Below are 25594 nucleotides of genomic sequence, written 5' to 3' on the forward strand. Positions count from 1 at the left end.
TTTGAGCACAAAATGTAGGTTGACACTCCAGTACAGTACTGAGGGAGTGCCGGACTGTCGGAGGTGCCATCTTATGAGATGTTAAACCGATGCCCCATCTTCCCTCTCAGGTGGATGTAAAAGATTCCATGGTACTATTATGAAGAAGAGCAGGGAAGTTCTCCCCGGTGCCCTGGGCAACATTTATCCTTCAACTAACATCACAAAAACAGATTATCTGGTCATTATCACATTGCTGTTTGTGGGAGCTTGCTGTGTGCAAATTGGCTGCCGTGTTTCCCACATTACAACAGTGACTACACTCCAAAAGTACATCATTGGCTGTAAAGCGCTTTGGGATGTCCTGAGGTTTGTCTTTCTTTATGGTGTGCACTCATCACAGGAAATGCAGTCTGCTTGTAAAGTTGTAGCTGGGTACAACCATCACAACAGAAATACTAAACTATTATGGCTGCTGATAGTGTCTGTTGAAAAGAACATAAGAATTGGGAGCAGGAACAGGCCATACGGCCCCTGAGCCTCCTCCATCATTCAATAAGATCATGGCTGATCTTCGACCTCAATTCCACTTTCCCCACATCCCTTGATTCCTTTAGTGTCCAAAAATCTATCAATCAATGAATATAGTCAAAGACTGAACCTCCACCGACCTCTGGGGCAGTGAATCCTGAAGATTCACAACCCTCTGAGTGAAGAAATTTCTCCTCATCTCAGTCCTAAATGGCCGACCCCTTATCCTGAGACTATGACCCCTAGCTTTACACTCTCCAGCCAGGGGAAACAATCTCTCAGCATCTACCCTATCAAGCCCTCTTAGAATTTTATACGTTTCAATGAGATCGACTCTCATTCTTCCCAACGTCAGAGAACATAGGCCCATTCTTCTCAATCTCTCCTCTTGGACAGCCCTCTCATCTCAAGAATCAATCGTGAACCTTTGTTGCACCCCCTCTAAGGCAAGTATATCCTTCCTTGGGTAAGGAGATCAAAACTGTACACAGTACTCCAGGTGTGGTCTCACCAAAGCCCTGTACAGTTGCAGCAAGACTTCTTTACTCTTATACTGCAATCCCCTTGCAATAAAGTCAGCCTGTCAGAGGGCAGAAGGAAGAGGCCATATGGCCTAGACTTGACTATTCCAACGCACTCCTGGCTGGCCTCCCACATTCTTCCCTACGTAAACTAGAGGTGATCTAAAATGTGACAGCCCATGTCCTAACTCGCAGCAAGTCCCACTCACCCATTACCCCTGTGCTCGCTGACCTACATAGGCTTCTGGTTAAGCAATGCCTCGATTTCAAAATTCTAATCCTTGTTTACAAATCCCTCCATGGCCTCGTCTCTGAAATCGCCTTCAGCCCCACAACCCACTAAGATATAAGCGCTCCTCTAATTCTGCCCTTTTGAGCATCCCTGATTATAATCGCTCAACCATCGGTGGCAGTGCCTTCAGCTGCCTGGGCCCCAAAATCAGGAACTCCCTCCCTAAACCTCTCCACCTCTCTACCTCTCTTTCCTCCTTTAAGGCGCCCCTTAAAACCTATCTCTTTGACCAAGCTTTTGGTCTCCTGCAGTAATTTCTTCTGATGTGGCTCAGTGTCAAATTTATTTGTTTTGTCTTATAACACTCCTGTGAAGCACCTTGGGACATTTTACTACGTTAAAGGTGCTATATAAGTACAAGTTGTTGTTGTATGTGAGGAGGTGTTTGCTGGTAGCACCCTGTAACTAGCTGCTTGGAGTAGGTTGAGAGCTGTGTGATTGGTTGGCACACAGTCTGCCCCACGACTGCCACCAGGAGCTCCGTCTGTGAAGTCTTGTTGCCACTGGTAGAGAATCATAGAAAGATACAGCACAGAAGGAGGCCATCCGTGCCGGCTTTTTGAACAAGCGATCCAATTAGTCCCACTCCCCCGCTCTTTCCCCAAAGCCCTGCAAATTTTTCCTCAGGTATTTATCCAATTCCCTTTTGAGAGTTACTATTCAATCTGCTTCCACCGCCATTTCAGGCAGAGCGTTCCAGAACAGAACAACAAAAAAATGCTTCTCATCTCACCTCTGGTTCTTTTGCCAATTACCTTAAATCTGTGTCCTCTGATTACTGACTCCGGAAACAGTTTTTCCTTGTTTACTCGATCAAAACCCTGTCCAGTTTGCGAATGGGAGCAGCCAAGAGCAGCCGGAATGTTGAAAGGCCGACTTTTAGAGCAGAAGATTTTTGTCATGCTTCCATCTGAGGCTCTGGTCACCAGTCTGGTTCAGGCTTCAATCAGTGTTCATCAATAGCAAAGAAATCGTCAGAACGCAAACCCTGAGCCCTGAAAGTCTGAGGAAGAGACAGTGATAGGAAGAGAGAGAGAGAGACAGAGAGGGAGTGCGAGAGAGAGAGAGAGCGAGACAGAGGGACAGGGAGAGAGAGAAACAGGAAGGGAGAGAGAGAGAGAGAGACAGAGAGGGAAGGCAAGAGAGAGAGAGAGAGATGGGGAGGGACGGGGAGAGAGAGAAACCGAGAGGGACGGGGAGAGAGAGAGAGAGAGAGAGAGGTGGAGAGGGACGGGGAAAGAGAGAGAGATGGGGAGGGTGAGAAAAAAAGAATAGAAAGACTTGCATTTATATTGCATCTTTTACGATTACCGGACGTCCCAAAGTGCTTTACAGCCAATGAAGTACTTTTTGAAGTGTATGCACTGTTGTAAGGAAATGTAGCTAACATAAAAGGTAATCGAAAAGTCTTCTATAAGCATATAAATAGTAAATGGGTAGTAAGAGGAGGTGTGGAGCGGATTAGGGACCAAAAAGGAGACCTACGTATGGAGGCAGAGGGTATGGCTCAGGTACTAAATGAGCACTTTGCATCTGTCTTCACCAAGGAAGAAGATGCTGCCATAGACAGAGTAAAGGAGGAGATAGAGGAGATACTGGATGGGAGAAGAATTGATAAAGACGAGGTACTAGAAAGGCTGGCTGTACTTAAGATAAGTCATCAGGTCCGGATGGGATGCATCCTCGGATGCTGAGGGAAGTGACCAATAAGGGAATAAAGGGTTATGGGGAGCGGGCGGATAAGTGGAGCTGAGTCCACGGCCAGATCAGCCATGATCTTGTTGAATGGCGGAGCAGGCTCGAGGGGCTAGATGGCCTACTCCTGTTCCTAATTCTTATGTTCTTATGTATAAATCGTGGAGGTACTGGCCATAATATTCCAATCCTCCTTAGAAACGGGGATGGTGTCAGAGGACTGGAGAATTGCAAATGTCACACCCTTGTTCAAAAAGGGTGTAAAGATAAACCCAGCAACTACAGGCCGGTAAGTTTAAGCTCAGTAGCGGGGAAGTTTTTTAATAACAATAATCAGGAACAAAATTAACAATCGCTTGGATAGGGGTGGATTAATTGAGGAAAGGCAGCACAAATTTGTTAAAGGCAAACCGTGTTTAACCAACTTGATCGAGATTTTTGATGAGGTAACAGAGAGGGTTGATGAGGGCAATGCGGTTGATGTGGTGTACATGGATTTCCAAAAGACGTTCGACAAAGTGCCACATAATAGGCTTGCAGCAAAGTTGAAGGCCATGGAATAAAAGGGACAGTGGCAGCATGGATATGAAGTTGGTTAAGTGACAGAAAACAGAGAGTAGTGATGAACGGTTGCTTTCCGGACTGGAGGAAGGTATACAGTGGTGTTCCCCAGGGGTCGGTTCTAGGACCACTGCTTTTCTTGATACATATTAATGACTTGGATGTGGGTGTACAGGGCACAATTTAAAATTTGCAGATGACACGAAACTTGGAAGTATAGTGAGGAGGATAGTGATAGACTTCAGGAAGACATAGACAGGCTGGTGAAATGCACGGAGACATGGCAGATGAAATTTAACGCAGAAAAGTGATACATTTTGGTAGAAAGAATGAAGAGAGGACATATAAACCAAAGGGTACAATCCTAAAGGGGTGCATGAACTGAGAGACCTGGGGGTATATGTGCATAAATCTTTGAAGGTGGCAGGGCAGGTTGAGAAAGCAGTTAAAAAAGCTTACGTGATCCTGGGCTTCATGAATAGAGGTATAGAGTATAAAAGCAAGGAAGTTATGATGAACCTATATAAAACACTGGTTCGGCCTCAACTGGAGTATTGTGTCCAATTCTGGGCACCGCACTTTAGGAAGGATGTGAAGGCCTTAGGGAGGGCGCAGAAAAGATTTACAAGAATGATTCCAGGGATGAAGGGACTTCAGTTATGTGGAGAAGCTGGTGTTGTTCTCCTTGGAGCAGAGAAGGTTGAGAGGAGATTTGATCGAGGTGTTCAAAATCATGAGGGGTCTGGACAGAGTAGATAGAGAGAAATTGTTCCCATTGGCGGAAGGGTCGGGAACCAGAGGACACAGATTCAAGGTGATCGGCAAAGGAACCAAAGGCGACATGAAGAAAAACTGTTTACGCAGCGAGTGGTTAGGATCTGGAATGCACGGCCTGAGAGGGTGGTGGAGGCAGACTCAATCACCGCTTTCAAAAGGGAGTTGGATAAGTACTTAAAAGGGAAACATTTGTAGGGCTATGGGGAAAGGGCAGGGGGAGTGGGACTGGCTGAGGTGCCCTTGCAGAGAGATGGCAAGGGCTCTACGGGCCGATTGGCTTCCTTCTGTGCTGTAACCGTTCTATGATTCTATGTGGCAGCCAATTTGCGCACAGCAAGCTCCCACAAAATAGTGTCATGACATCTTTTACTTCCACCCGAAAGATGGCACCTCTGATAGTGCAGTGGAGTGTCAACCTAGATTTTTATATTCAAGTCTCTGGAGTGGGACTTGAACCCACAATCTACTGACTCAGAGGCAAGTGTGCTACCCACTGAGCGGAGAGAGAGAGCGAGAGAGAGATGGGGAGAGAGAGGGACAAAGAGGAACAGGGACAGAGAGAGAGAAGATGGGGAGAGAGGGAGCGATATTGAGGAAAGGGGACAGAGAGAGAGAGAGAAACCGAGAGGGACTGGGAGAGAGAGAGAGAGAGAGAGAGAGAGGGACAGAGAGAGAGAGAGAGAGAGAGAGACGGACAGGGAGACAGAGAGAGAGAGAGGGACTTGGGAGAGAGAGAAGGACTGGGAGAGAGAGAAAGAGAGGGGCTGGGAGAGAGAGAGGGACAGGAAGAGATGCAGGCAAAGATACCAATTTGTTAGAGCTGCTGTGTACCGACACTAGTGCAGTCTGTTGGGTATCATTGGGCAATGATTGGCTGCCCCTCTCCCCTGCCGCATGGTCACGGTCGATGCCACCACGGTTGTTATTACAGTGTAGCAGGAGATTCTGAGAATTCCAAGCCCTTCTCATCTGTTTTCTCAAACACTATAATCTTGAAACCCTTGCCATACTGTATTTCCTGATGCTGTCGATCATTAACCCTTCACCTGTTGCTCAGGTTATAAATGGATCGTTTCTTTACTGTTTTTCTAGAAAAGTTGAAGAGGGTGATGTTAATGGATGAGACTGTGCTCTTTCGACCCGATCTCCACTTGGAGACGGCTAAAGACAAAGAACTAGAGGTAACTGCAATCAGAACTGGTCTCATTAACCCCGTGTATCCCTCTGATTAACCTCGTGTGTTCTTCTGATTAACCGCATGTCACCATCATCATCATCGTCATCATCAGAGGCAGTCCCTCGGAATCGAGGAAGACTTGCTTCCACTCTAAAAGTGTGTTGTCAGGTGGCTGTACAGTCCGATATGGGAATTACAGTCTCTGTCACAGGTGGGGCAGACAGTGATTGAGGGAAGGGGTGGGTGGGACAGGTTGCCACACTCACCTTCCGCTGCCTGCACTTGATTTCTGCATGCTCTCGGTGACGAGACTCGAGGTGCTCAGCGCCCTCCCGGATGCTCTTCCTCCACTTTGGGGGGGTCTTGGGCCAGGGACTCCCAGGTGCCGGTGGGGATGTTGCACTTTATCAAGGAGGCTTTGAGGGTGTCCTTGAAACATTTCCTCTGCCCACCTGGGGCTCGCTTGCCACGTAGGAGTTCCGAGTAGAGGGCTTGCTTTGGGAGTCTCGTGTCGGGCATGCGGGCAATGTGGCCCGCCCAACGGAGCTGGTCAAGTGTGGTCAGTGCTTCGGTGCTGGGGATGTTGGCCTGAACGAGAACACTGATATTGGCGCATCTATCCTCCCAGTGGATTTGCAGAATCTTGCGGAGGCAGCGCTGGTGGTATTTCTCCAGCACTTTAATGTGTCTACTGTATATAGTCCACGTCTCTGAGCCATATAGTAACATGTGTCCCGGGTCTGATTAACCCCATGTGTCCCAGATCTGATTAACCCCGTGTGTGTTGGGTCTGATTAACTCCGTGTGTCCCGGCTCTGATTAACCCCGTGTATCCTGGGTCTGATTAACTCCGTGTGTCCTGGGTCTGATTAACCCCATGTGTCCTGGGTCTCATTAACTCCGTGTGTCCCGGGTCTGATTAACTCCGTGTGTCCTGGGTCTGATTAACTCCGTGTGTCCCGGGTCTGATTAACCCCGTGTGTCCTGCGTTTGATTAACTCAATGTGTCCCGGGTCTGATTAACTCCGTGTGACCTGGGTCTGATTAACCCTGTGTGTCCTGGGTCTGATTAACCCCGTGTGTCCTGGGTCTGATTAACCCCGTGTATCCTGGGTCTGATTAACCCCGTGTGTCCCGGGTCTGATTAACTCCGTGTGACCTGGGTCTGATTAACCCTGTGTGTCCTGGGTCTGATTAACCCCGTGTGTCCTGGGTCTGATTAACCCCGTGTATCCTGGGTCTGATTAACCCCGTGTGTCCTGGGTCTGATTAACCCCGTGTGTCCTGGGTCTGATTAACCCCGTGTATCCTGGGTCTGATTAACCCTGTGTGTCCTGGGTCTGATTAACCCCATGTGTCCTGGGTCTGATTAACCCCGTGTGTCCTGGGTCTGATTAACCCTGTGTATCCCGGGTCTGATTAACCCCGTGTGTCCTGGATCTGATTAACCCCATGTGTCCTGGGTCTGATTAACCCCGTATGTCCTGGGTTTGATTAACCCCATGTGTCCTGGATCTGATTAACCCCATGTAACCTGGGTCTGATTAACTCCGTGTGACCTGGGTCTGATTAACCCCGTGTGTCCTGGGTCTGATTAACCCCTAGTGTCCTGGGTCTGATTAACTCCGTGTGTCCTGGGTCTGATTAACCCGAGTGTCCTGGGTCTGATTAACCCCGTGTATCCTGGGTCTGATTAACCCCGTGTATCCCGGGTCTGATTAACCCCGTGTCACTCTGGTTCCAGGTGTATGGGCTGATCAAGAACTGCTGGGAGGAAGATCCAGAAAAACGACCCGACTTTAAGAAAATTGAGGCCACGCTGGGAAAGATTCTCAGGTTGGAAGACTCGGGGGTAAAGTCTGTGCACGACTACACAGTAATCGCACCCCAGCACGGGGAATGGGAAGGAACCATATCCCATAATGTTGTGCCGGTGCAGAATCCCATATAAGACAACTTACGGGTGTCAGTTAAAACCATAGGAACATCGGAACAGGAGGAGGACATTCAGCCCCTCGAGCCTGTGCTGCCATTCAATTAGATCATCTTTGACCTGTAGCTTAATTCCATCTACCCGCCTTGGTTCCATCACCCTTAATATCCTTGCCTAACAACGATCTCAGTTTTGAAATTTTCTATTGACCCCAGACTCGATTAGAGTTCCAGATTTCCATTTAATAAGCTGGGCGGAGACTGGGTAGGAGAAGGAGCGAGAGTTAGGATAAGGACAGATGGAGATGGTTGACTGTGGAACATGAGGGTCCCTGAGATGTTAGTTCAGGCCAGCTATAATCAATTCCTTGTATCGCTCTCCAACCACATTCCATATGTGCTAAAGTTTAACCTGCCAGAACCACACATCTTACAGCTTCTCCAACCAGTACCACCCAACCCATTGGAGCACTAAAAGAAGGACTTGCATTCACCATCTCAGGATGTCCCAAAGTGCTTTACATCCACTTAAATACTTTTGAAGTGTAGTCACTGTTGTAATGTGGGAAACGCGGCAGCAAATTTGGGCACAGCAAGCTCCCACAAACAGCAATGTGACAATGACCAGATTATCTGTTTTAGTGATGCTAATTGAAGGATAAATATTGGTCAGGACACCAGGGAGAACTCCCCTACTCTTCTTCGAAATAGTGGCCGTGGGATCTTTTACGTCCACCTGAGAGAGCAGACGGGGCCTCGGTTTATCGTCTCATCTGAAAGACGGCACCTCTGACAGTTCAGTGCTCCCTCAGCACTGCGCTGGGAGTGTCGGTCTGGATTATGTGCTCAAGTCTCTGGAGTGGGACTTGAACCCACAACCTTCTGACTTAGATGTAGGAGTGCTACCCACTGAGCCACAGTGTCTCCTTATTGGACATCCATCTTCAATATGGTGGAGTGCGCTACACAGGGAGCTTGCGGGACGCCTGCCACTCTGACATTCTGCATGACCAGATCCAATGGCGCACACCATGATTCCTCTTCCCCAACAGCTGAATCCAGGCGAGGTGCTTTGGCAAAAGCGGCGTGCCCGAGGTGAGGCTGCCTCCCACCTCAGGCCGGTCCTGCTCAGTGACAGATTGAGTCCCTAGGCCTTGCATTCTTTATTTCTTGCCATAAATCTGCCCAGCAGCTCAATCGTGATCTCGCACATGGCCTGAAGTAAACCTCTCCACTCCATGCCCAGGCGATCCGCACCGTGAGAGAGAACTTATCAGCTTCATCTCCATCTGGATTTTGTTATCATTGAAGAAAAAAGAGAAAGATCAAAATGCCCCTTCTTGGCATGGCCCGTTTGATAAGAAACATAAGAAACAGGAGCAGGAGTAGGCCCTATGGCCCTGCCTCCGCCATTCAATAAGATCATGGCTGATCATTAACATCATCTCTACTTTCCCGCCCGATCTATTAAGAACTTGATGTTCCCATTACAACAGTGACTACACTCCAAAATGTACTTCATTGTCTGTGAAGCACTGGTTGTGAAAGGCGCTATAGAAATGCAAGTCTTACTTTCTTTTAAAGCTGGCCTCCACTTGCACCCCCCAGAACTTGATATCGATCAATAATTGGGTCACACACCCCTTGTATCTTCAGTCGGTGCCTTTGACATCTCCCCATGAGCTGTGGAATCCACAATGCCCACACCTCAGGGCAGCCACAGCCCGCCTCTCGGTCGATGACACAATGCGGTGTGGGACGTGGAAATTGACAACCGGCGGCGGGACATAAGAACATAAGAAATAGGAGCAGGAGTAGGCCATTTGGCCCCTTGAGCCTGGTCTCCCATTCAATAAGATCATGGCTGATCTGATCGTGGACTCAGCTCCACTTCCCTGCCACTCCCCATAACCCTCGACTCCCTTAATCGTTCAAAAATCTGACTATCTCCTCCTTAAATATATTCAATGACCCAGCCTCCACAGCTCTCTGGGGCAGAGAATTCCACAGATTTATGACCCTCTGAGAGAAGAAATTCCTTCTCATCTCAGTTTTAAATGGGTGACCCCTTATTCTGAAACTATGCCCCCTAGTTCTAGATTCCCCCATGAGGGGAAATATCCTCTCTGCATCCACCTTGTCGAGCCCCCTCATTATTTTATATGTTTCAATAAGATTACCTCTCATTCTTCGAAACTCCAATGAGTATAGACCCAATCTGCTCAACCTTTCTTCATAAGCCAATCCCCTCATCTCCAGAATCAACCGAGTGAACCTTCTCTGAACTGCCTCCAATGCAAGTATATCCCTCTTTAAATAAGGAGACTAGAACTGTACGCAGTACTCCAGGTGTGGCCTCACCAATACCCTGTACATTTGTAGCAGGACCTCTCTGCTTGTATACTCTATCCCCCTTGCCTTCCTGATTACTTGCTGTACCTGCATACTAACTTTTTGTGTTTCATGCACAAGGACCCCCAGGTCCCTCTGTACTGAAGCACTTTTCAATTTATCTCTATTTAAATAATTTGTTTTTTTATTTTTCCTGCCAAAGTGGAGAACCTCACACTTTCCCACATTATACTCCATCTGCCAAATGTTTGCCCACTCACTTAGCCTGTCTATATCCCTTTGCAGATTCTTTGTGTCCTCACGACTTGCTTTCCCACCTATATTTGTACGGGTACAATGTCTGAAATCCTGCCACCTCAGGACCGAGACTGTGGCGGTTTTTGGATTTTGCCGGATTTCGGACCTCACTGTTGCCGCTTCTCGCCGCAAGCCGATTCTCGCCCCCCAGCGCTGCATTTTTTACCGGTTTTTACTGGTTTCCTCGTCCCTCGCCTCCCGGTGTCGTCAACTTGGCCGCCCATTAAAAGTCTGGTTTTCGGACATTTACAGTTTTCGGACAGCCGAATTCAGGACGTTGTACCTGTATCATCAGCAAACGCGGCTACATTACCCTTCGTCTCTTCATTCATGTCCTTAATATAGACTTAATCGGGGAAACATAGAAACATAGAAAATAGGTGCAGGAGCAGGCCATTCGGCCCTTTGAGCCTGCATCACCATTCAATATGATCATGGCTGATCATGCAACTTCAGTACCCCACTCCTGTCTTCTCTCCATACTCCCTTATCAACTTTAGCCGTAAGGGCCACATCAAACTCCCTTTTGAATATATCCAACGAACTGGCCTCAACAACTCTCTGTGGTAGAGAATTCCACAGGTTCACAATTCTCTGGGTGAAAAAGTTTCTCCTCATCTCAGTCCTATATGGCTTACCCCTTATCCTTAGACTGTGACCCCTGGTTCTGGGCAACTCCAACATCGGGAACATTCTTCCTGCATCTAACCTGTCCAATCCCGTCAGAATTTTATATGCTTCTATGAGATCCCCTCTCATTCTTCTAAATTCCAGTAAATATAAGCCTAGTCGATCCAGTCTTTCTTCATATGTCAGTCCTGTCATCCCGGGAATTAGTCTGGTGAACCTTCGCTGCACCCTCAATAGCAAGAATGTCCTTCCTCAGATTAGGAGATCAAAACTGCACACAATACTCAAGGTGTGGTCTCACCAAGGCCCTGTACAACTGCAGTAAGACCTCCCTGCTCCTATACTCAAATCCTCTCGCTATGAAGGCCAACATACCATTTGCTTTCTTTACTGCCTGCTGTACCTGCATGCCTACTTTCAATGACTGATGTACCCTGACACCCAGGTCTCGTTGCACCTCCCCTTTTACTAATCTGTCACCATTCAGATAATAATCTGCCTTCCTGTTTTTGCTACCAAAGTGGATAACCTCATATTTATCTACATTATACTGCCTCTGCCATGCATTTGCCCACTCACCAAACATGTCCAAGTCACCCTGCAGCCTTTTAGCATCCTCCTCACAGCTCACACTGCCACCCAGCTTAGTGTCATCTGCAAACTTGGAGATATTACATTCAATTCCTTCGTCTAAATCATTAATATATATTGTAAATAGCTAGGGTCCCAGCACTGAACCTTGCCGTACCCCACTAGTCACTGCCTGCCATTCTGAAAAGGACCCGTTTATTCCCACTCTTTGCTTCCTGCCTGCCAACCAGTTCTCTATCCACGTCAATACATTATCCCCAATACCATGTGCCTTAATTTTGCACACTAATCTCTTGTGTGGAACCTTGTCAAAAGCCTTTTGAAAGTCCAAATACACCACATCCACTGGTTCTCCCTTATCCACTCTGCTAGTTACATCCTCAAAAAATTCTAGAAGATTTGTCAAACATGATTTCCCTTTCATAAATCCATGCTGACTTGGACTGATCCCGTCACTGCTTTCCAAATGTGCTGCTATTACATCTTTAATAATTGATTCCAGCAATTTTCCCCACTACCGATTTCAGACTAACTGGTCTATAATTAATTCCCTGTTTTCTCTCTCCCTTCTTTTTTAAAAAGTGGGGTTACATTAGCTACCCTCCAATCCATAGGAACTGATCCAGAGTCCATGGAATGTTGGAAAATAACCACCAATGCATCTACTATTTCTAGGGCCACTTCCTTAAGTACTCTGGGATGCAGACTATCAGCTTCTGGGGATTTATCGGCCTTCAATCCCATCAATTTCCCTAACACAATTTCCTGACTAATAAGGATTTCCCTCAGTTCCCTCAGTTCCTCCTTCTCGCTAGACCCTCGGCCCCCTAGTATTTTCGGGAGATTATTTGTGTCTTCCTTAGTGAAGACAGAACCAAAGTATTTGTTCAATTGGTCTGCCATTTCCTTGTTCCCCATTATAAATTCACCTGATTCTGACTGCAAGGGACCTTCATTTGTCTTCACTAATCTTTTTCTCTTCACATATCTATAGAAGCTTTTGCAGTCAGTTCTAGTGATGTCTCCATTGAATCCTTTGCAGAACGTTCCACACTGAGACGAACAAGAGCTACATGGACACGCTGATCCGACGGCTGCAGATGTACTCGAAGAACTTGGAGCACCTGGTGGAGGAGAGAACCGCCCTGTACAAGTCCGAACGTGACAGGGCCGATCAGCTCAACTACCTGCTGCTGCCAAAGTGAGCAAGATCGGTTTTTGTTCGTCTGTCAGGCTGTGTTTGGTTCTCGTATCTCCATCAGCTTTGCTGCTTGTTTATCTCTCCATTTCCTTGTGTGTCTGACTGTTTATTTTTCTAACAGCTATCACCCCTGTGCTCGCTGACCTACATTGGCTCCCGGTTAAGCAACGCCTCGATTTCTAAGTTCTCATCCTTGTTTGCAAATCCCTCCATGGTGTCGTTCCCCCCCCCACCGCTCTCTGTAATCTCCTCCAGTCCCACAACCCCCCTGAGATGTCTGCGTTCCTCTAATTCTGCCTTCCTGAGCATCCCTGATTATAATCGCTCAACCATTGGTGGCCGTGCCTTTAGCTGCCTGGGCCCCAAGCGCTCCCTCCCTAAACCTCTCCGCCTCTAACTTTCTTTCCTCCTTCAAGACGCTCCTTAAAACATACCTCTTTGACCAAGCTTTCTGCGTTAATTTCTCCTGATACGGCTTGGTGTGAAATTTTTTTCTTCAATCTCATATCACTCCTGTGAAGCTACGTTAAAGGCGCTATATAAATACAATTTGTTGTTGTTGATGTTATATCAATCCTGCGAGCTATTTGGCTGCCCATCTGTATGTTTGTCCCACTGTCTGTGCATCTCATTGTTTGGTTATCGATCTCGCAGTCTGGTTGTCTGTCTGGATAGGTCTATCTGGTTATCCGGCTGGGTGTCTGTCTTTGGATCTACCTGACAACTTTCAGTCTGTCTCGCTGTCTGATTATCCGTCTGCGTATCAATTTGTGTGGCCATTGTTCTGCATTATCATCGAATCTTGCAGCATAGAAGAGGGCCATTCCACCCGTCATGCCTGTGTCGGCTCTTTGAAAGAGATATTACATAAGAACATAAGAAATAGGAACAGGAGTCGGCCATTTGGCCCCTCGAGCCTGCTCCGCCATTCAATAAGATCATGGCTGATCTGATCATGGACTCAGCTCCACTTTCCTGCCCGTTCCCCATAACCCTTTACTCCCTTATCGCTCAAAAATCTGTCTATCTCCGCCTTAAATATATTCAATGACCCAGCCTCCACAGCTCTTTGGGGCAGAGAATTCCACAGATTTACAACCCTCTGAGAGAAGAAATTCCTCCTCGTCTCAGTTTTAAATGGGCGACCCTTACTCTGAATCAATGCCCCCTAGTTCTAGATTCCCCCATGAGTGGAAACATCCTCTCTGCATCTACCTTGTCGAGCCCCCTCATTATCTTATATGTTTCAATAAGATCACCTCTCATTCTTCTGAACTCCAATGAGTACAGGCACAACCTGCTCAACCTATCTTCATAAGTCAATTCCTTCAACCTCGTGAACCTTCTCTTAACTGTCTCCAATGCAAGTACATCCTTCCTTAAATACGGAGACCAGAAGTGTACGCAGTACTCTAGGTGTGGCCTCACCAATACCCTGTACAGTTGTAGCAGGACTTCTCTGCTTTTATACTCTATCCCACTTTCAATAAAGGCCAACAGTCCATTGGCCTTCCTGATCACTTGCTGTACCTGCATACTAACTTTTTGTGTTTCATGGACAAGGACCCCCAGGTCCCTCTGTACTGCAGCACTTTGTAATTTTTCTCCAGTTAAATAATAATTTGCTTTTTTATTTTTTCAAAGTGGATAACCTATACTTTCCCACATTATACTCCATCTGCCAAACTTTAGCCCACTCACTCAACCTGTCTAAGGGCTCAATTTTGCCCAAAGCTGGTTTTTGGCATATTGCCAGAGTTACGCCCGTTTTTCCAGGCCAGATCTACTCCAAAAATAAATGTGCCAAGTTTCCCCGCTCTATTTTTCAAAATTGATGCTGCACAACCTCTCCTGTAGCCTTGGGGGGGCGGGTGGAGTCTACTGTCTGAGCCGAAAAAACGATGCCGCCACTTTTGCGCATGCGTGTAAAAAAAGGGACGTTTTTGACATGATTGTTATGGGCGCGCATGCGCAGTACAGCTCCCGGTCTGCAATCGGCCATTTATAAAGAGCCAGTTATGTGTGAGAACTTTCATTCTCATTGGAAAAATCGGAGCTGCAATACAAGATGAAATATGGTGCAAGGACCAAGAATTTCTTACAGGATGAAGTGGAGGCAATAGTTACTGTGATTGAGGCCAAATGGCACAAGCTGGACACCAGCAGAGGTCACATAAAAGTTCCACCCAAAGAAACGAAGAAACGCTGGAACCAACTTCCAGAAGATTACTGTGCAATGGTGACCACCCCGAGGTCTGGAGGCCAGTTGAAAAAAAAGTGGCAGGACCTTGGTCAAATAGTTAGTGTAAGTAATATTTCCATTTATTCAATGGAATTGCAATTGTAAATGTGACCAGTTGTATATGTCCCACCCAGCAGAAAGACACCCTCTCTAATAAGTTATATTTTCATCTTTGCAGAGGTAGATGGCCCACAACAAATGAGAATGAACTCGAGCAGGATGAGGTCCGGAAAATCTGCACCCACTGACACCCTTGGAAGAGAGGGTCGCTGCTTTGATGGGTCCTGCCTGGAGAAAAGCAACCACCACTGCACAAGCTGGGCCCACACTCGAGGGAGAGGGTAAGTCCTGCAAATTCCACAGTCTGGCTTTCCTAAATGTTAAGTACTGCCCAGGCTAGCCATGCTTCGGTTCACGGGGATGCCTCCGTCAGCTATGTTTCGGTTGATGCAGTGTGTTATCATTCATCGTGATCCTTCAAATCAGCCTGCTGTGTGAGCCTACTCATGCCACCCACCCTGCCCCCTCCTCTGCTGCTAACCATTTGTCTGTTATATTTTGCAGAACCTGAGGCCAACCCTGATGATGAAGATTCAGATGAGGACGAGCCTGAAGAGGATAACATCTTTCAATCCCACCTTCCAGATCAAGAGCATGGGGGTGACGGGGAGGGGATGGATGAAGTCCCCACTGTTGTACTCACTTTGGAGGAGGTGCAGGTGCCGCCCATTGAGGTGCCAGCCCCTTTCCTGAGTAGTGGTTTGAGTGTTGGTGGGTCATTCCATGGTTTCCCACCGTCAAGGCTGGGAATTCCAGTGGGGTGCAACGAGACACACCCAGGGCCCCACCATCCCAGGCTGCGGGTCCCTGTGGGGTGCAGCGAGACACACCCAGGGCCCCACCATCCCAGACTGCGGGTCCCTGTGGGGTGCAGCGAGGCACACCCAGGGCCCCTCCGTCCCAGGCTGGGGGTCCCACTGGGATGCTGCGAGCCACAGCTAGGGTGAGGAGGGGAAGGAGAGCTCAACAGAGCTCTCCTGAGGCGCAGGATCTAACAGATGTGGTTCAGATGATGGCAATGAGTGCGGAGAGCATTGACCTTACCCGATCACACCATCAGTGGGGTGGGTGATGAGATATCGGGACCGTCAGGAGAAGTATCAACACTCTCACGAGAAATGGGAACACTGTCCGGGAACATGAGGGAGGGAATATCTCAGTCAGCTGAAATCATATCGGTGAACATGAGGGAGGGAATGTCGCAGGTAGTTAACACACTGTTGCTCAACATGAGGGAGGGCATGCCATAGGTAGCTGAGACACTGGCGGCGAACATGAGGGAGGGAATGTTACAGATAGTTGAGATGCTGGAAGAGCACGAGGGAGGGAATTTTGGAGTTAGCTGCTGCAATAAGGGAACATGCCCAGACCACGCGCCCAAAGACAGAATTAACTGCCACTCCCACTCCAATCCCCAGACCAGCCTCTGAAGAGGCCCAAACCGGGCGTTCCACATTACCGCTTGCCCCTCCCCATCAAGAAGTGCGCATTACCCGAGGTGTTCGAAAGAATATGCTTGGTAACAACCCGAGAAACGCTGCCACCACCTGCGGGCAGGGGTGGAATCAACAAGACCAAGCGCAGTGGGCATCCTTAGAATAAGGTGGAGGAGAGATGGGTGCAGTCTTTCTTTGCTGCTGTGGTTATTATTATTATTATTGTTACTGTTGTAACTGTTCTCAAATTAAAAGTTTTTTGTAAGTTATGTAATTTTTCAAGTTTAAAAGTTAGTAAGTGATCTTAAGTGAAAACTTTAAAGTTTGATACAAGAATATGTTTACTAAAGTTAAGTACAAACAAATATTTATTAAACTTTTGAATAAAATATATTTTAAATTATAACTATATAATTTACATTATTTGTTCCATTATTAATACAACTTTTGGAACTCAAGAAGAATAATTTACTTTATTTGTTCGATTATTAACACAACTTTTGAAATAAACAAGAATCATTTACATTATTTGTTCCATTAATGCAACATTACGGAACAGGTTCAAACAGTAAACATGGTCCATTTGGAATAGTTGCCGCTGTGCCTTCAGGCAGCAAAGTGTTCACGGATGAGCTGCTGACACAAGGCTCGAGCAATCGTTAAAGGGGCACGACGGCTTGCCCTCCTCTGCTGTCGTGCTCCGGGTTCAGGTAGTTGCATGGCTTCCTTGTCCTCCTCCTCCTCATCATCTGCATCTTCCTCATCATTATCATCAGCCACTCTCGCCTCAGGTGGGTCTTCTACTTCCAGCTACTGCTGCCTCATGATGGCTAAGTTATGCAGCATTCAGCACACAACAGTGAACTGACCGACAATCTCAGGGGGGTATTGAAAGTAGCCTCCGGAATGATCCAGGCATCGGAAATGCTGTCAAGGTGCCAATGGGCCTCTCTATTATGCTGCGTGTCACAATGTGCGACATGTTGTATTCCCGGTCAGCTTCCGTCCGGGATACACGTAGGGGCGTCATGAGCCAGGTGGCAAGGCCGTACCCTTTGTCTCCCAGTAGCCAGCTCTGCCCTGCTGGCTGTTGCTGAAACATGACAGATATAACGCTCTCGCGTAGGATGACGCATCATGGGTGCTGCCAGGGTATCTCGCATCGACTGACATGTCGTCACACACGAGCTGCACATTAATGGAATGGAAGCCTTTTCTGTTCCTGCACATCTCGGAATCCTCCAAAGGCGATGTGGGTACAATCAATGCAGCCCTGTACCTTTGGGAAGCCAGCAATCCCGGAGAAACCCACAGCCCTGTCACGCATTGCCTGGGCAGTCATGGGGAACTCTATGTATTCTGTCCACCACGCTTGTACTGCAACAGTCAACTGCCGAATGCAGACATGTGTTGCATGTTGAGAGATGGCGCACACATCCCCAGTTGTAGCTTGAAACGATCCGGATGCATAGGATAAAAGTAGAGCTGTAACCTTCACTTCAACTGACAAAGCAGTCCTCCTGACGCTTCTCGGGTGCAGGTCTGCTTTTACCAACTCTCAGATCTCACTTACAACTTAGTTGCGGAAACACAGCCTTCTGACACAGTCTGCAATACTCAGGTGCAGGTATGAACGCCTGTCTCGATATACCCGAGGTGAGTAAGGCCCCCTGCCCAGCACCCTACGTGCTCTGAGGTTCCTCATGCGATGACGTCGAATCAATTGTCTCCTCCGCAGCACCATCATACAAAAGGCTTGCGCAAGGCCTGGCATTGTCAGTATTGCCCCCATGCTTAAATTTTACTTTTGCAAGAAGCTCAAAACGGCAGGCAGGCAGGAAAAGGTTCCTTGTTCTCTCTCCCCACAAGGTTTGTATGGACCACACCCAGGTCTGAGCAGGCTCAGTGATCGGGAACCCCCTGGGCTACATTTGATGCGTAATGAAGTCTTATGATGCCTTCCTTATGCCTTCCACAGGCCCCCACCCACCCGGGTTACATTTGATGCGTGGTGCAGGCTTCTGATGCCTTCCGATCGCCATACACAGCCCCCCCCCACATCCCCCCAAGCCCCTGTTTCCGTTGTGGGACTGATTCTGCCGATCGACGCTCCGACCCTCGAGCCCTGTTTGCAGACGTTCGGTGGTGGCGTAGCAGTTGAAAAAAAATGAAAACTTAGAGAATTCCATCAAACTTCCATTTACTGCGTTATAAGGTAAAAAAATGTAATCTTTATTCTGCATATTTAAGTCTTCTTGAATCCCTCCAAAACCTCGCTGAAAAACAATGGCGTCTTTCTGCGCCAATTTTTCAATGCAAGCAGGTCTTTCTTAACTCACAGCAGGTTTTCCGGGAGTGGTCACATGCGCCGACATAGGAGACATTTTTTAATTTAAAATTCCATAATTGACAAAAACTGGCACAGACATCGGGTTACGCCCCCAAGACGCAAAAAAATACTAATCTAAAAAAATCGTAACTAACTGAGTTACGCTGGAGCACATTCCTTTAATTTTTAACTTACGCCACAAAAACGGCGCAAATCACTGGGGAAAATTGAGCCCTATATCCCTTTGCAGAAGTTTTGTGTCCTCCTCACAATTTGCTTTCCCCCCCATCATTGTATCATCAGAAAACCTGGCTACATTACACTCAGTCCCTTCATCCAAATCATTCATATAGATTGTAAGGAGTTGAGTCCCCAGCACCGATCCCTGTGGCACCCCACTTGTTACAGATTGTCAACCTGAAAATGACCCATTTATCCCCACTCTCTGTTTTCTGTTAGTTAGTCAATCCTCTATCCATGCTAATATATTACCCCCAACTCCGTGAACGTTTATCTTGTGCAGTAACCTTTTATCGAATTAGTCCCACTCCCCTGCCCTTTCCTCATTTTGAACTCATGTTTCCTGAGTTACTAGCCCGGTAATGGAAGCTCTGCAATGCACTGGGTATCTGTCCAGCCGAGGAACAACTGTACTGGGTATCTGTCTAGCCAAGTAACAACCGCACTGGGTATATGTCTAGCCCAATAACAACCGTACTGGGTATCTGTCTAGCCCAGTAACAACCGCACTGGGTATCTGTCTAGCTCAGTAACAACCGTACTGGGTATCTGTCTCGCTCAGTAACAACCGTACTGGGAATCTGTCTAGCCCAATAACAACCGTACTGGGAATCTGTCTAGGCCAGTAACAACCGCACTGGGTATCTGTCTATCCCAGTAACAACCGCACTGGGTATCTGTCCAGCCGAGGAACAACCGTACTGGGTATCTGTCTAGCCCAGTAACAACCGCACTGGGTATATGTCTAGCCCAATAACAACCGTACTGGGTATCTGTCTAGCCCAGTAACAACCGCACTGGGTATCTGTCTAGCTCAGTAACAACCGTACTGGGTATCTGTCTCGCTCAGTAACAACCGTACTGGGAATCTGTCTAGCCCAATAACAACCGTACTGGGAATCTGTCTAGGCCAGTAACAACCGCACTGGGTATCTGTCTATCCCAGTAACAACCGCACTGGGTATCTGTCTAGTCCAGTAACAACCTCACTGGGTATCTGTCTAGCCCAGGAACAACCGCATTGAGTATCTGTCTCGTCCAGTAACAACCGCACTGGGTATATGTCTAGCCCAATAACAACCGTACTGGGAATCTGTCTAGCCCAATAACAACCGTACTGGGAATCTGTCTAGCCCAATAACAACCGTACTGGGAATCTGTCTAGCCCAGTAACAACCGCACTGGGTATCTGTCTAGCCCAGTAACAACCGCACTGGGTATATGTCTAGCCCAATAACAACCGTACTGGGTATCTGTCTAGCCCAGTAACAACCGCACTGGGTATCTGTCTAGCTCAGTAACAACCGTACTGGGTATCTGTCTAGCTCAGTAACAACCGTACTGGGTATCTGTCTAGCCCAATAACAACCGTACTGGGAATCTGTCTAGCCCAATAACAACCGTACTGGGTATCTGTCTAGCCCAATAACAACCGTACTGGGAATCTGTCTAGCCCAGTAACAACCGCACTGGGTATCTGTCCAGCCCAGTAACAACCGTACTGGGTATCTGTCTAGCTCAGTAACAACCGTACTGGGTATCTGTCTAGCCCAGTCACAAACTCAATGGGGATCTGTCTAGCCAAGTAACAACCACACTGGGTATTTGTCTAGCCCAGTAACAACCGCACTGGGTATCTGTCTAGCCAAGTAACAACCGCATTGGGTATCTGTCGAGCCAAGTAACAACCGCATTGGGTATCTGTCTAGTCCAGTAACAACCGCACTGGGTATCTGTCTAGTCCAGTAACAACCGCACTGAGTATCTGTCTAATCCAGTAACAACCGCACTGGGTATCTGTCTAGCCCAGTAACAACCGCACTGGGTATCTGTCTAGTTCAGTAACAACCGCACTGAGTATATGTCTAGCCCAGTAACAACCGTACTGGGTATCTGTCTAGTCCAGTAACAACCGTACTGGGTATCTGTCTAGCCCAATAACAACCGCACTGAGTATCTGTCTAGTCCAGTAACAACCGCACTGGGTATCTGTCTAGCCCAGTAACAACTGCACTGGGTATCTGTCTAGCCCAATAACAACCGCACTGGGTACCTGTCTAGCCCAGTAACAATCGCACTGGGTGTCTGTCTAGCCCAGTAACAACCGCACTGGTTATTTGTCTAGCCCAGTAACAACCACACTGGGTATCTGTCTAGCCCAGTAACAACCGTACTGGGTATCCGTCTAGCCCAGTAACAACCACACTGGGTATCTGTCTAGCCCAGTAACAACCGTACTGGGTATCCGTCTAACCCAGTAACAACCGCACTGGGTATCTGTCTAGCCCAGTAACAACCGCACTGGGTATCTGACTAGTCCAGTAGCAACCATACTGGGTATCTGTCTAACCCAGTAACAACCGTACTGGGAATCTGTCTAGACCAGTAACAACCGCACTGGGTATCTGTCTCGCCCAGTAACAACCGTACTGGGTATTTGTCTTGCCCAGTAACAACCGCAGTGGTATCTGTGTAGCCCAGTAACAACCGTACTGGGTATTTGTCTAGCCCAGTAACAACCGCACTGGGTATCTGTCTAGCCCAGTAAAAACAGCACTGCGTATCTGTCTAGCCCAGTAACAACCATACTGGGTATCTGTCTAGCCCAGTAACAACCGTACTGGGTATCTGTCTAGCCCAGTAACAACCGCACTGGGTATCTGTCTAGACCAGTAACAACCGCACTGGGTATCTGTCTAGCCCAGTAACAACCGTGCTGGGTATCTGTCGAGCCCAGTCACAACCGTACTGGGTATCTGTCTAGCCCAGTAACAACTGCACTCGGTATCTGCCTAGCTCAGTAACAACCGCACTGGGTATCTGTCTAGACCAGTAACAACCGCACTGGGTATCTGTCTAGCCCAGTAACAACCGCACTGGGTATCTGTCTAGACCAGTAACAACCGCACTGGGTATCTGTCTCGCCCATTAACAACCGTGCTGGGAATCTGTCTATCGGTTTACATCTTACCCTATGTACTGAGAACATCTCCATCAACTGAGTTGCTGGCTGGAATGGATGACTGAGTACTATAGGTCTCGGCCGCAGTGGCTGGGCGGTCACAGCCTGGAGTGGACAGAGGGTCTGTGGATGGAATAGAAGGGTGGGGGGTATCTGTGGATGGAGTGGATGGACGAGGGGTCTGTGAATGGAGTGGACGAGGGGTCTGTGGACGGAGTGGACGGGGGTCTGTGAACGGAGTGGACGGGAGTCTGTGGACGGAGCGGACGGGGGTCTGTGGATGGAGTGGACGGGGGTCTGTGGATGGAGTGGATGGGGGTCTGTGGATGGAGTGGACAAGGGTCTGTGGATGGAGTGGACGGGGGTCTGTGGACGGATTGGACGAGGATCTGCGGATGAAGTGGACGGGGGTCTGTAGATGGAGTGGACGGGGGTCTGTGGATGGACTGGACGGGGGTCTGCGGATGGAGTGGACGGGGGTCTATGGATGGAGTCGATGGGGGTCTGTGGATGGACTGGTCGGGGGTCTGTGGATGGACTGGACGTGGGTCTGTGGATGGAGTGGACGAGGGTCTGTGGACGGAGCGGACGGGGGTCTGTGGACGGAGTGGACGGGGGTCTGTGGATGTACTGGACGGGGGTCTGTGGATGGAGTGAACGAGGGTCTGTGGATGGAGTGGACGAGGGTCTGTGGATGGAGTGGATGAGGGTCTGTGAATGGAGTGGACGAGGGTCTGTGGATGGAGTGGACGAGGGTCTGTGGATGGAGTGGACGAGGGTCTGTGAATGGAGTGGACGAGGGTCTGTGGATGGAGTGGACGAGGGTCTGTGGATGGAGTGGACGAGGGTCTGTGGATGGAGTGGATGAGGGTCTGTGGATGGACTGGACGGGGGTCTGTGGATGGAGTGGACGAGGGTCTGTGGATGGAATGGACGAGGGTCTGTGGATGGAGTGGACGTGGGTCTGTGGAAGGAGTGGACGGGGGTCTGTGGATGGAGTGGATGGGGGTCTGTGAATGGAGTGGACGGGGGTCTGTGGATGGAGTGGACGAGGGTCTGTGGATGGAGTGGATGTGGGTCTGTGGATGGAGTGGACGAGGGGTCTGTGGATGGAGTGGATGGTGGTCTGTGAATGGAGTGGACGGGGGTCTGTGGATGGAGTGGACGAGGGTCTGTGGATGGAGTGGACGAGGGTCTGTGGATGGAGTGGACGGGGGTCTGTGGATGGAGTGGACGGGGGTCTGTGGATGGAGTGGACGGGGGTCTGTGGATGGAGTGGACGAGGGTCTGTGGATGGAGTGGACGAGGGTCTGTGGATGGAGTGGACGGGGGTCTGTGGATAGAGTGGACGAGGGTCTGTGGATGGAGTGGATGTGGGTCTGTGGATGTAGTGGATGGGGGTCTGTGGATGGAGTGGACGGGGGTCTATGGATGGACTGGACGAGAGTCTGTGGATGGAGTGGACGGGGGTCTGTGGATGGAGTGGATGGGGGTCTGTGGATGGAGTGGACGAGGGTCTGTGGAAGGAGTGGACGGATGCTGTGGATGGAGTGGACAGGGGTCTGTGGATGGAGTGGACGAGGGTCTGTGGACGGAGTGGACGGGGGTCTGTGGATGGAGTGGACTGGGGTCTGTGGACGGAGTGGACGGGGGTCTGTGGATGGAGTGGACGTGGGGGGTTTGTGGATGGAGTGGACGAGGGTCTGTGGATGGAGTGGACGTGGGTCTGTGGATGGAGTGGACGGGGGTCTGTGGATGGAGTGGACGGGGGTCTGTGGATGGACTGGACGAGGGTCTGTGGATGGAGTGGACGGGGGTCTGTGGATGGAGTGGACGTGGGGGGACTGTGGATGGAGTGGACGTGGGTCTGTGGATGGAGTGGACGGGGGTCTGTGGATGGAGTGGACGGGGGTCTGTGGATGGACTGGACGAGGGTCTGTGGATGGAGTGGACGGGGGTCTGTGGATGGAGTGGACGGGGGTCTGTGGATGGAGTGGACGTGGGGGGACTGTGGATGGAGTGCACGAGGGTCTGTGGATGGAGTGGACGGAGGTCTGTGGATGGACTGGACGGGGGTCTGTGGATGGAGTGGACGGGGGTCTGTGGATGGAGTGGACGGGGGTCTGTGGAAGGAGTGGACGAGGGTTTGTGGATGGTATGGATGGGGGTCTGTGGATGGAGTGGACGGGGGTCTGTGGATGAACTGGACAGGGGTCTGTGGATGGAGTGGACGGGGGTCTGTGGATGGAGTGCACGAGGGTCTGTGGATGGAGTGGACGGGGGTCTGTGGATGGACTGGACGAAGGTCTGTGGACGGAGTGGACGGGGGTCTGTGGATGGTGTGGACGTGGGGGGGTCTGTGGATGGAGTGGACGAGGGTCTGTGGATGGAGTGGACGGGGGTCTGTGGATGGAGTGCACGAGGGTCTGTGGATGGAGTGGACGGGGGTCTGTGGAAGGAGTGGACGAGGGTCTGTGGATGGTATGGATGGGGGTCTGTGGATGGAGTGGACGGGGGTCTGTGGATGGAGTGGACGTGGGGGGACTGTGGATGGAGTGCACGAGGGTCTGTGGATGGAGTGGACGGGGGTCTGTGGATGGACTGGACGGGGGTCTGTGGATGGAGTGCACGAGGGTCTGTGGATGGAGTGGACGGGGGTCTGTGGAAGGAGTGGACGAGGGTCTGTGGATGGTATGGATGGGGGTCTGTGGATGGAGTGGACGGGGGTCTGTGGATGAACTGGACGGGGGTCTGTGGATGGAGTGGACGGGGGTCTGTGGATGGAGTGGACGGGGGTCTGTGGATGGACTGGACAGGGGTCTGTGGACGGAGTGGACGGGGTCTGTGGATGGAGTGGACGGGGGTCTGTGGATGGACAGGATGAGGGTCTGTGGATGAAGTGGACGAGGGTCTGTGGACGGAGTGGACGAGGGTCTGTGGATGGAGTGGACGGGGGTCTGTGCAATGAGTGAACGGGGGTCTGTGGAAGGAGTGGACGGGGGTCTGTGGACGGAGTGGACGAGGGTCTGTGGATGGAGTGGACGGGGTTCTGTGGACGGAGTGGACGGGGGTCTGTGGACGGAGTGGACGAGGGTCTGTGGGTGGACTGGATGGGGGTCTGTGGATGTACTGGACGGGGGTCTGTGGATGGAGTGGACGAGGGTCTGTGGATGGAGTGGACGGGGGTCTGTGGATGGAGTGGACGGGGGTCTGTGGATGGAGTGGACGTGGGGGGACTGTGGATGGAGTGCACGAGGGTCTGTGGATGGAGTGGACGGGGGTCTATGGAAGGAGTGGACGAGGGTCTGTGGATGGTATGGATGGGGGTCTGTGGATGGAGTGGACGGGGGTCTGTGGATGGAGTGGACGTGGGGGGACTGTGGATGGAGTGCACGAGGGTCTGTGGATGGAGTGGACGGGGGTCTGTGGAAGGAGTGGACGAGGGTCTGTGGATGGTATGGATGGGGGTCTGTGGATGGAGTGGACGGGGGTCTGTGGATGAACTGGACGGGGGTCTGTGGATGGAGTGGACGGGGGTCTGTGGATGGAGTGGACGGGGGTCTGTGGATGGACTGGACAGGGGTCTGTGGACGGAGTGGACGGGGGTCTGTGGATGGACTGGACGAGGGTCTGTGGATGGACTGGACGGGGGTCTGTGGATGGAATGGACGAGGGTCTGTGGATGGAGTGGACGAGGGTCTGTGGAAGCAGTGGACGAGGGTCTGTGGATGGAGTGGACGGGGGTCTGTGGATGCAGTGGACGAGGGTCTGTGGATGGAGTGGACGAGG

At 49.8% G+C, this 25594-nt stretch overlaps 1 protein-coding gene across 1 annotated transcript in view; it reads left to right on the forward strand.

Moving 5' to 3' along the window:
* The window catches only part of LOC139230264 (guanylyl cyclase C-like), a gene marked incomplete at its 5' end in the record, with an annotated part of 252495 nt that overhangs the window by 198230 nt on the left and 28671 nt on the right, over positions 1 to 25594 (forward strand). Inside the window, 3 exons of the mRNA XM_070862094.1 lie at positions 5449 to 5537; positions 7278 to 7369; positions 12378 to 12536. Coding sequence (XP_070718195.1) covers positions 5449 to 5537; positions 7278 to 7369; positions 12378 to 12536 — 340 coding nt within the window. The remainder of the gene's footprint in view (positions 1 to 5448; positions 5538 to 7277; positions 7370 to 12377; positions 12537 to 25594) is intronic.

Source organism: Pristiophorus japonicus, chromosome 19, assembly GCF_044704955.1.
Source record: "Pristiophorus japonicus isolate sPriJap1 chromosome 19, sPriJap1.hap1, whole genome shotgun sequence".
NCBI classification, from domain to species: domain Eukaryota; kingdom Metazoa; phylum Chordata; class Chondrichthyes; family Pristiophoridae; genus Pristiophorus; species Pristiophorus japonicus.